A 12601-nucleotide genomic window follows, 5' to 3' on the forward strand; every position below is an offset into this window, starting at 1 on the left:
TCACATCAAGATGAGCCCAATCCATAATCCATGTAGCAATGTCTGGTCCCCATCTACAGGCCTGTTGTAATTACTGTATTGTTCTGAACGTCAGCACCACACTCATTCACACCTGTCAAGGTGATCAACACAAATCCGTAATTCATCTCTAAAGAGGGCAGGCAAGTCCAGCAGAGGTATTGCTTCTACATCCTAGCCTCTTGATGAAGATGAAGATGTAGGGAATATAAGTCGTCTCATCCCCTGTGTCCACTTAACTCACTAAAGAAGGAATTTCGTCCTTGTGCAAACACATTAGACACTATTACAGTAAGTCATTAATGATTATTTAATAAAATAACGCCAAAACATTTAATCAGTACTCCATATTCGAATATTTTGCTTTTCGAAGTCCAGTAATGTTTCTTTTGATGCTCAGTACATACACTGCGATTTCGTCCAGTCGCTGGTAAATAAAAGGCGGAAACTGCTCGCTGCCACATACTTCGTCAGACACCAAGCCTTAGAGTGGGGAAATCACGTGATCCAGAGGGCTTCTTGGAAATCAGGAGGTTGTCTAGCAGGGTATGTCCGGAAAAACATAATTTTATTGGAGCAGGAGAGGTGCACCTGTATAGTGTGAATGTCAGTTTACAAGAAAAGAAGCCGACAACTAGATATTTCTGTTTTCGATTCCTTGTTTTATACAGTGTGGGGTGGTTGTACAGACATGTTTCATATTTCATGTGCTGCTATTGTCTGTGCCTGTAAAGAATGAACTTGACTTCCGTGTGAACTTCTGGACTCAGGGGAAAGGTAAATCAATATTTTAACACTTACTGTAAGTAAAATTGCGTTTTGGACTTTAGCGATATTCTTTGTAGACGTTGACAGTACGAGTTAACTAATCACACTTTAGAACAGTCCCTAATGCAGATGCAGATACTTTAATCCAAAATTGTTACAGATGGGCAATGTTTGTTAACTGTTTAACGTGTTAACAGAAAACAAGTTTTGTAATGTGATATTTCGCGGTGTTTCGCTACACACCCCAGACGGATTCCTACACTTGATTTTAAAAAGAAAGAATATCAAAACCAATAAGCTTCATATGATGTTAATGACAGTAAAAAAATTTAATTAAAGGTGGAACGAGTATTTTTGTCTTACATCTGGTCTGCACTTACCTAGTTTTGCCTTTAAGGCCAGGGCAGCGTCCTTTCTCGATTTGGTATAAAGCTTTTACTTTAGTAACATACACCACTGAAATTGTGGTACAGGAAGAGTTCTGAATTTTAAATTAAAATGTTTATCTTTGATTAAGATAAAATTAAATTTTAAATGAAGACATTTATGGACATGTTACTTATATATTCAGTTCTAAAGTTTTGGGCTCGCTAAAACATGAACATACAGTATTTTGAATTACAGACCTTTGCTTTTGTCCACGAAAAAAAAAAAGATTTTCTGTGAAACCCCTGTTAGTAAATTTGATTTATAGCAAGGTACTGAGGAGCACATACTGTATGAGCTCCATTGCCAATGATATTTTTTATTTAGTACATACAAATATAACGGAGGGCAATTATAGTTAGGAAAGGTTTACAGTAATTATCCGATTTTACATATCCATCATGTGCTGGACTTGGATTTTTTCACTTTGCAAACACATGAGTCTGCTTATTCGGGTCATTGTACAGATCATAGGAACTCAGAGGTACAGGGTACAAAGTGGGGACCACACCATGGACAGATAACACACACACAAGAACAATTTAAAGATCTGGACTACAAGAAACAATTACCGTGGATTTTGAATAGTCAAACCTGAAGAAGAGGAAAATATTGGTGTGAATGTGTTACTTCCCTTTTTGAAAAGAAATGTGGCAACAGATGTGTGTGGCTCCTTCAGAACCTTATTTTTAATTTTCAGTACAATTTTTGGTGGGTACTTGCACTTCTGTATTTCTTTTTTCCTCTCACTAGGGCTACAAAATGGAAGAAAATACAAGCAACTGCAAGATCTTCTGAAAAGATGAGATATTTAATCAATTTAATTTATTTAATGCAGCTGTGTGCACTGGGTAAATATTACATTTCTTTATTATACCAAGAAGATTGTCTTTAACATACTGTATAACTAGCAGCATAATCATTCTGCAACTCACAATTGGCAACCCACTGAAGCTAAGCAGGTGTGAGCCTGGCCAGCACCTGGATCGGACACCTTCTGGGGAAAACTAAGGTTGCTGCTGGAAGAGGTGGTAGTCTAACAGTGACAGGAAGCACTCACCCAGGGCTGTTAAGCGTGGTGTCCTGGCCTTTGCCATAATCTCCATCTATGAACTGGCTTCATCACTGTTTTTTCGTCCCCACTGATAGCTGGTGTGTGGTGAGCGTACTGGTGCACTATGACTCATCCAGGTGGGGTTGCACATTGGTGGTGGAGAGGAATCCCCATCACCTGTGGAATTATGCTCTCAGAATGTTTATAAAGTTTCCACTTTTGCCCCATTCCCAGGGGCTCAGGCCAGCAAGGAATTGCTCTGTGTACAACATGCACACAAAGATCTGTTCTCCCTTCTTGAGTAAATAATTTCTCATCACGTGTATGAATCAGGTATAATAGAATGTGATCTATAATTAAGCAGAAAAAATTATGACCTTAGTATCTCCCTGGCCAGGTTATTTAGGTACAACTAATGCTCCATTACAAGACTATCATTCAGTAATATCTGCTGGTTCAATTATTATACTGGTAAATTGTCAAATAAATAAAGTATTCTAGTAAAATTGTACAATCAAGTTGACTGGAAGAGCCATGGGCTGTTCTGTAATTGCAGTATTCCAGTACACCCAGTTTTCATTCCGGCTGAGCTCTTAAGATTTATTAATTAAACTGAGGATGGTTTGAAGTGCCATTTGCCTTTATACTACCTAAATACAATTGTGTAATGTTGGTGGGAAAAAAAACTCTTTTGAGAGTAGTTCAAGTAAAGAAATCAATTGTCAGTCCACCCCGATTAATGCTGTTATTCCTGTACACAGAATGGGCCAGGATCTCTGGTGCTGCCCTCTGAAATATGTGCTGCTACTTCTCTTTTGTTTGTTTTCACAACAAGCCTCCTCAGAGTCAACATCAAATGCAGGAGTGCACTGACCCTGCTGACAGTCACGCCTCCCTCAAGATCCCCTTTCATTCATTTGGCAAAGCACTTTCTCACTACTCCACCTGATCTGCTGTGTAGTGGGGCTGCTGGCACAGAAAAACAGGCATGCTTTTCTGTACATAAAACCTGTACATAAAACTGCAACCATCACAGGTCACGAATAAGTCACAAGATTCATTACTATCCAACAATCCTCTGACCACCTCAAGCCCAGCCAGTGCTGGTGGCAAAAAAAACAACTAGATTCTGTTTGCATGTGGAATTACAGTCAACTACTGACAGCAGATTGGCCCGTCTGTTTAATTTGGCCAAGATAAATTGAGAATAGTTTATTACTGAATTGTCTTCACCTTGAAATAAACCACAGTGAATGATAAATTAATTAATCTGTTTTTCAGTTTGCTGTGCTTTCCCAGCTCCTGTCAATGTGGCAATTGAGTCTTACGACTTTAAGTACATCCTAAAATGGGGACCAGGAGAAGGCACTCCGGCAGGAGTGCGTTACAGAGTGAAGATGATAGCCGGGTATGTTCTGAAACATCTCTATTATGCCTCTCATCCTGTCCTGAGAAAGTACAGATACAGGTCTACTGTGGTGGTTGGCAGGCCTGGTCTTGAAAGCCTAATAGTCACACAATTAACACTTGGACTTGACTACAAAGCAGAAGAGCCTTGAAGGCCCAGAGTCATGTCCAGTAGGATATCTTCTCTCCCAAACATCTTTTTCACCTTTTGTGGCAATATTTTATTCTTGTGTACCATTCATAATGTTGAAACGTACACTAAGTTCCTCCAACTTTTTATTATTCAACTTGCTTTACTCTGTGCTGCCATATGTGAACAGTGACAACCCAAATGTATTTTTTTCACAGGCAGCAGCTTACCAGAATATTAAAGAACACTACCAGGAAGACCATGTTTAACCTGACTAGCCATTTAAGAGATCTCAACGATTTCTATAAATTTGGTGTTCAAGCCTTTAGTTCGAGACAGACATCTAACTGGACTGTAAGCAATGTCTTCCAGCCCTTGTCACAGAGTAAGTATGTCTCATTGAGACTGTAGCTAACCACATAACAGTATGAAATTGCCTATGAATTGACTTCCATATAAAATCTGAATTTCAATAGGAGAACATAGCTGGGGAGGTGACCTCTTTCTGTTCTTATGACCAGAGGCTTAGCACATGCAAACAGACTATCAAGATTTAACATGTTTAATTAGTTGGAAGTTTCTGACTCCTCTGAAGGTTAGAAAGAACAACACACACATAATAAGAGCAAAAATGCGGTCTCAAACAAATAACCACTTTTTTTACAGCAAATATATTATGAATGGGGCACTCAAATTAAATTGTTTTTAGATAAGAACATTTCTTTAAGAAACTTTTGAACCAAGCTGAGAAAGCTAATTTGGCAAGATCCCCAAGAAGCTACATCAGATAACAAGATGGATCAAATGCTTTGTTATTTAAGACCTCCTACTTTATATTGTAAAAAATGTAACCAATTAAGAAGTGAAAAACCCAAACGATTTCTTCACTTAATACATCAATGTTGTAAGGTAGGTTTTATGTGAATGTAGCAATGATATGCACTTGATTAACACTTTGCTTGTGCACTCTAGCTATCCTGGGTCCGCCGGATGTATCTCTTACGGGCTGTGGAGACTGTCTTTTACTTGAAATAAATATTCCCAGAGAAGTGATCTTTAAAACATCATCTTTGGAAGACATTTATGTAGAAATTAATTTTACAGTTAAATTGAAAAAACATGGAAAAAGTCAGGTAAATTGAATTATTTAAACTTTACAGGCTATTTTAAATTGTATGTTTTAAACATTAATGGAGGTTTTGTTTAGTTTCAGTGGAGAAATAAGTCAGTAAAATAAAAGAACCAGTATTGTAAAGAGGGGCAAAGTAAAGACTGATAACTAAACTTTATCAGGCTTTTTGACATCCTTTGTTTTTAAGTTTATGTAAAAAATGTCAAGCTCTAATTATATGCAGTACACATTTGCCATGAACGGAGTTCATAGTTCCTGTGCACTTGGCATGTCAAACTAAATTGTCAGAAATCGTTCAAGCAGTTGGGGTCTTTAGTGCCCTTTAAGCATCAACAATCAAAATACGAAATAGCTTAACTTTATTATGCAACATACATAAGGAAGTCTGGGTCCCATTCCTACGGTGGCCTAGAAGTGCAAAACACAAAAACAAAAATGAGTGTACACACAAAATGAGTGAACAAACAAAAAAACAACATAACAAAAAGAGTGCACCAACAAAAAATAACACAACACAAAAAAGAGTGCACAAATAAAAATGCGTTCAAACCAGATGAACAGATATCTTCTTGTTGGATGTAGACCACGGACATCTTTGCTGTTGCTTCGGGTCTCTGAAATGTATGACTGGCAAAATGTAGAGGTTTTTCCTTGATCTAGCAGAAAAATGAAAGGTTGTGAAATACTTCCACACTATTTATTGTAGAATATTTCAATAGATATTGTTGCGGATTATAACACACCTCCACAACAACCTGAAATTGCATGATTGCTCCCTGAAGCCTTTTCAAGGTTTTCATGGAGAAGAATTCCTACGTATTTCCCGAATGGTTTTCACCAAGTTGCCCTCCACAAAAAGCACAGAACATCCTACTGACATTATATTTTTGAAAATTCACAAAAGCGTCTCATCAAGAATTCAATACGTGCACTCCACCCAGCACTGCTCTCTCACCCAACAACAAGATGTCATGTCTGTTTTAAGAACCTGTTTCCATTTTGAAAACATTTTTATTTGTGCACCCATTTTTGTTTGTGTTGTCATTTTTTTTGTTTGTGCACTCTCAGTTTTTGATTTTGTGGTTTGCACTTCTTGGCCACCGAAGTGCAAGTCAAAAGTTGAAATTTGTGTTCGCAATGAGAAATTATTTGTATATTGCATTTTGGGCCAAGTAAAAAAGTTTAAGCCTAAATCCCACTGAAACGTTATGGCAGGCCCTGAAGCAGACCTTGCATGATAGGAAACCCTCAAATGCCACCAACTTAAATCAGTTGTGTAAAGGATCAATGGGGCAAAATTCCAGAAAAACAGTGAAAATGACTGATAAGCACTTAAAGGAATTGTCTAGTTGAAATCATTTTTGCTGAAGGACGTACCAACAGTAACTGTACCTATGTGTTTACATACTTCACCAGGGGAAACTTACAGTTGGATAATTCTGTTAATAAAATAATTGAAATATATGTAAATATAATATAAAGTTTTTGTGTTATAACTAATCAGGTTGTCTACATCTTTTATTAAGACTTTCATGAAGGTCGAATTATGTTTTATGTCTAAAAAGTTCAAGAATATGGATATGTATATCACTTCTAATTTCTAAATAAATAGATGGCATGCTTTACATTCTAATGAATAATTATTATTGTGATGGATGCTTTTATTTTTCAGGAAAGTGAAATTGAATTTACAAATAATGCAGTTTCTACATACAAAATTAGCCAGTTGGAGCCTGCTGCCCAATACTGCTTAAAAGTGAAAATGAAAACTACCTTAAATCAAAACACCTTGTATTCAGGTTGGCATTGTGAATTCACGGGTTCCAAGGAGCCAAGCAAAGGTAAGGTTGTTTTCCTGTCCTATACTGAAGAAAGTATTTGGTAGGCTTCTTTTAGGACTATTCCAAATGTTTTTCCACAATATCAAGAGTAATGGCATTTCTGTAAATGAAAAGGATTCCATCTGTGTTTTTGTCTATGCCAAGTGAAATTGTGACATTGAAAAATGATAACAGTGCAAAAATACACAGGTAGGAATAACCAAGATCCATCCATTTTCTAACCACTTATCCAGTAGAGGGTTGCAGAGTAGCCAGAGCCTATCCTGGCAAGCAATGGGCACAAGGCAGGATACACCCTAGACAACCAAAAGTAATTTGGTTAATGCAATAATATTGCATCATGATGACCAAAACAAAATACAAAATACAAGGCTGTTAAGAATAAGTTTATAAGAAAATCCATAATCACCAATAGCATCACATTGCATAAAAATGAAAGTGAGTAGAACAAATATCGTCAGAGTAAGTGGGGACAACCCTTAGGCACAGAAAATCAGGGAACAAAAACATCTCACTTCAGATCCTGGAATGGCTTGTTGTCATCAATTTTACTGCCAAGAGACTAGACACCAATTAGACCAGGGTTGTGACACTACGTATTTGTTTGAAATCCCACTGTGTAACTGGAATGCAGATGCCGGATTGTTTCCTAAATGTACCACATTTGTGTGCTTGTTGAATTGTTCTTGTTTTTCTGTGACTAAAACCATGCTGGTACACCTCTGGTTTCCAAATACTGTTTAATTATATCAGTATTAATGTTTTTCATTAGCACCTTGGGGCGGCACAGTGGGCGCAGTGGTTAGGATTGCTCCTCACTGAGCTGGACCCCTGGGGCACTATGTGCGTGGTGGTGGTGTGCTCTTCCTGTGTTCTTGTGGGTTTCCTCCAGGTGCTCCAGTTTCCTCCCACAGTACAAAGACATACTGGTAGATTAATAAGGTTATTCATAGGAAATATTGGCTCAAGTGTGAGTTTGTATGTGTCTGTTTGTGCCTGTGTGTGCGCTGCGATGGACTGGCGCCGTCCAGGGTGTCCCCTATCTTGCGGCTATTGTTTGCCAGGTTAGGCGCCCCCCTAGACCCTGTATTGGATAAAGCAGTTAAAAAATGGATGGATTAGTATCTTGTTGGAATCTTGGAAATATGGTACTGAAGAACAATATCATGTTTATATAAAGTATCTAGTTTGAGAATAAATGCTGAACTAAAAAATATGTTGTTCTACTGCCAGGTCCGTACGTTCTGGGTACTCTGCCCATTGCTCTGGTTCTCTGTGGAGTGACTGTGTCTGCCTTGATGTACGTCTGCTGCATCTGCAAGACTCGTCACCCTTGGGTGCTGGTAAGGGCATGTATTACAACAGACATCTTCTTCCATTCAAAATGTCCAGCTGGTTTTCAGCAGTGGCTTTCTGTGATTTTTTTCATTAATGATTTATTGTTTACACCTTTTACACAAGTCTTAATACACCCTGCAAAATTCAGTAGCCAGAATCTAGAGCTCATTCAGAGGTCTCAGGGTGATCAAATCGACACATTCTCAGTTATTTAACTATATTTATGTATTAAGTCTCATATTGATTTTAGCAGTGTTTTTATGACTCCTAATTCCTTCAATAGTTTGGCTCCCCGATATCTATTTGATCTTCTGTCTACTGTTATTCTCAGTAGTCTGTCTTGCAGGGCCATTTGTGTATTTTTTTATTTTAAAATCCTGCCATTAAAACTATTTGTTGAATGTATTTTATGAGCCCTGTTTTTATACTAGAGGTATTACAGCTGGGTTCCTGGCTAATCTCTTGACTTGTATCATCACCTCTATCAAAATGACCCCTTAATGCAACTGGTGAAACAATTTCTTACTTCTCACCCTGATCTGCCATGCAGTGGGGTGACTGACACAGAATAGCTGGTATGTGTCAACTAGCTAAGTACTGCACTTCATTGCTAGATGAAGTGGGTGATGTTTTAAGTGTAATTTTCAGCTTTTTGAATGAAAAGCTCTGATAAATTGTGGACAAGATGACTAACAAATGATGATTTCAAATTTGGAGATTATAATCAAGAGGATAATCGGTAGTTTGGGAATGTAACTGTTAAAACTAGTCTTGCAAGCCAGCCCAATTTGATGGGAAAACCAATTTTTTTCTACTCTTTTCACAGGCCTCATTTAAGGGACAGGACCACTCTGACATCATTCAGATGTTCTTCACAGCAGAGCAGCACCCTATAAGTTTTGTAACCTTTTACTCCAGCCTAGAAAAGAAGGATAAAATAAATCAGAATCTGGGGGAATCCAGTGACAGTGAGGATACAGACGAGGGGTATGATGGGTATGAAAACCGAAAGGGTGGTTTTTCTGCTTGTACAAACACAAGCAATGGGCCTGAATCTGGTATAAAGTCTATCCTAGCAGAGACAAATGATGACTCTGGGCAAGGCTCTGAGCCAGGCTGCTGCTTTCAGTACCCTTGTGTGAATGTAGCTGGGGCCACAAACTTGGGTTACTCCATACACAAGTCATCTCTGGATGTGTCCAAAGCTGAAATCTCAGAGCCTCTAGTCCAGTCTGGTCTAGAACCTCAGAAACCTGAAACAGAGTGTAAGGATTCCGGAGAGGAGGCAGAAATCTCTCTAGCTGTCAACCTGTTTTCGGTGAAGCTGGGATGCCAGGACGAGGCATTCTCAATGACTTTCCAAGCTGGAGCAATTGAGGATCAGGAACAGCAGCTGGAGGATGAACTGATACAGTCCCCTGTGACAGTGGAGGTTGTGGACTGGGGCACACAGGAGCCCAATACAGAGCCCAGCAAGGGCCCTGCGCAGACTTACTGTGCAGACTCAGAAGATGAGGAAGAGGATGAAGACACTTGTGTGTATATGAGACGACCAAGTCATAGTTTAAATAGTTCATTGGAAATCCCTCCCTAGAATTTAAATGTTTAGCAATGAAAATGACATGCAAACTAAAAGAATCTTAATATGTGTGCTGAAATATAGTGCTGTATGTGAATTGGACAATGAAGAAGGCTCCATGGTTGAAATAGTGTTTTCTTTCTTCTCTTTTCAGCATGGAATAGAGCTATTAAATGTTCATAATGCATTCTATTAATGCTGCCAGTTTTCCAATAGTGAAATATGATCACATTATGTAATCAAACCTTTCTTCTATTATTATCTCTATTGTAAGGCTCCAATCATCAATTTAAGATGTATAGTACAATGTTTTATGGATTGCTTCAGTATTTTATTTATGTTTTGCCACAAGTGATAAGACCTCACATCATGGCACTAAACATATGTTGAATATTGATGGTTGTATAGCAGATGTGAACATGAACAATCATTTTGGGGGCCATGTATTTTGCTTTATATCAATACAATACATTCTAACTAAACAATGGAGCACTTTTGTTGCTTGATGTGAGAGAGCCACTAATATGCATTGAGTATCTCCTGAATCTGGAAGGACTGTTGTTTAGGGATCAGGGATAAACATTAATAATGATGCCCTGTAATAAGAACACAAGAAGGGTTACAAATGAATAGAGGCCAATTGTCCAGTCTAGCAGGTTGACTTGCTAGTAGCTAACTGAGCTGAAGATCTCAGATCCCAGCTGTTTTCTGAAAGCAGCAAAGACACTGGCCTCAACAACATAGCATGGCAGCTTGTTCCAGACCCTTTGTGTATACAAGTGCCTGTTTACAATTGAATTTCTTGAAATTACAAATCCACCATTATGCTTTCAAAATAATAAAACTTTGATAAATAAATTATTTATTTAATTTTATCTTGCTTCAGCTTCATATATTTTTAATACTGAGGAAACCCTTGTGTAGTCCTTTCTGTTTATTTCACTACTTTTCATTACTACATTTAAAAAAAAATGAAAAGCAGATGCATAGTCTGACCAGTTTTTTAAATGGTTCTAATCAATCCCAGTTCCACATTTTTTCCAACTTAAATTATTCATATGTATGGAGTTCTGCAGATATACATGTCATATTTGATGAAATTGATAATCTTTCAGATATTTTATTATATTAATATACCCAGTTTGTCCTGCTATAGAAATCAATGAACTGGAATCTGACCTTTCGCCCTACACAACATTGTGCAGCTGTAGCCAATATGTCAGCTCCCTGACCAAGATCTCTGCTTGGCCAAAATGACATATAAAAAGGCTGAAAGGTGGACACTGGTAACTTTTAAATGTGTAGCCTTTGGAGGCACAAATGCAATAATTCTGTCACTATGGTGTTTCCTTTTTGCAAAGCTTTAGTGACATAAAAACAATTGAATTTCTTACCCTTGTTTTCTCTTGCTAGATTTCTACTTTATTTTTTCACTTTTGCATTCACAAAAAGGAAGAAGCAATTTTTTCACTTTTCTCTGGGGGATAAAAAAGTTTGTTAGTTTTGCATGGTGTGCAAATGTTTTTGTATTTTTGGATCTCCTGTGCACAGCCCTCTTTAGGTCATTCCACAGGTTTTCTATGGGATTGAGGTCTGGGCTCTGACTGGGCCATTCCAAGACTTCGATCTTTCTTTTCTGAAGCCATTCCTTGGTTGACTTGGATGTGTGCTTTGGGTCATTATCATGTTGGAAGGTGAAATTCCTCTTCATCTTCAGCTTTCTGATAGAGGCCAGCAGGTTTTGTGCCGAAATATCTTGATACTTGGAGCTAGTCATTATCCCATCTATCTTGACTAGAGCCCCTGTCCCAGCTGAAGAGAAGCCACCCCAAAGCATGATGCTGCCACCACCATGCTTCACAGTAGATATGGTGTTCTTTGGATGATGAGCTGTGTTGTCTTTGCGCCAAACAACTTTTAGAATAAAAAAATAAAAAAGTTCAACCTTTGTCTCATTAGACCATAAGATATTTTCCCACATGGTTTGGAGTGATTGAATGTATTTTTTTGCAAAATTTAGACGGGCTTAGATGTTCTTTTTTTGGCTTCCGTCTTGCCATCCTACTCCATAGCTCAGACATGTGCAAAATATGGGAGATTGTTGTCACATGTAAGGAGTGACCAGAATCTGCCAGAAATTCTTGCAGCTCCTTTAATGTTGCTGTAGGCCTCTTGGTAGCCTCCCTGATAAGTTTTCTCCTTGTCCTGTCATCAACTTTGGAGGGTGGTCCTGATCTTGGCAATGTCCCTGTGGTGCCACATTTTCTCCACTTATTGTTGATAGTCTTCACAGTGCTGCAAGGTACATCCAATGTCTTTGATATTCTTTAATACCCCTCTCCTGATTGGTACCTTTCAACAATAAGATCCTGTAGATGTTTTGTCAGCTCCTTGCGGACCATGGCTATCCCAGTAGGTTGCAACTGCAAAAAGTTTCAAGGAAATCCTACAGGAACAGCTGAGTTTTATTTGGGGTTTATCAGAATCGCGTTCATTGATGGCAGTAAGTATGCTACTTACTTGTAGGACATGATTTTGAATGTGATTGGTTAACTCTGAACACAGCTACAGCCCCCATTATAGAAGAGTGTGCACACTTATGCAACCAGGGTGTTGTAGGTTTTGTCATTCCAGTTATTTTTACTAATAATTATCTATTTGTTTTTCTCTTGAATTTTGTTGGTTGCAAGGTCACATTAAAGATGGAAAATGTCTGACATGATTTATCTTGATTTCTGGCTTTACAGTACATCCACAAAAACCTGCAATTTCACTAAGGGTGTGTAGACTTTTTATATCCACTGTATAAATGACTTGTATATGTTTGTAAGTAGTAGTATACATGTTAATATTCTTAAGCTCTCTGCTCATTGACCATTTACATTTTGTTTTCAAAACTAAGGGTCTT

General features: G+C 38.1%; 1 protein-coding gene across 2 annotated transcripts; it reads left to right on the forward strand.

Annotated features, from left to right (window-relative positions):
• The first annotated feature begins 508 nt into the window (after positions 1-508).
• Positions 509-10568, forward strand: LOC148676342 (interleukin-20 receptor subunit alpha-like). Of its 2 annotated transcripts, none has more exons than XM_088606650.1 (8): positions 509-820; positions 1966-2063; positions 3548-3674; positions 4022-4188; positions 4776-4936; positions 6608-6776; positions 8010-8119; positions 8941-10568. In XM_088606650.1, exons 2-8 carry the CDS (start codon positions 2015-2017, stop codon positions 9706-9708), a joined length of 1551 nt encoding a protein of 516 aa, XP_088462776.1. In that variant the 5' UTR covers positions 509-820; positions 1966-2014; the 3' UTR covers positions 9709-10568. The 2 variants fall into 2 exon arrangements, with proteins under 2 accessions (XP_088462776.1, XP_088462771.1); XM_088606645.1 differs by having other exon boundaries at positions 509-795.
• The last annotated feature ends 2033 nt before the right edge of the window (positions 10569-12601 follow it).

The sequence above is a fragment of the Lepisosteus platostomus genome, chromosome 2, assembly GCF_059453375.1.
Source record: "Lepisosteus platostomus isolate fLepPlt1 chromosome 2, fLepPlt1.hap1, whole genome shotgun sequence".
NCBI lineage: Eukaryota > Metazoa > Chordata > Actinopteri > Semionotiformes > Lepisosteidae > Lepisosteus > Lepisosteus platostomus.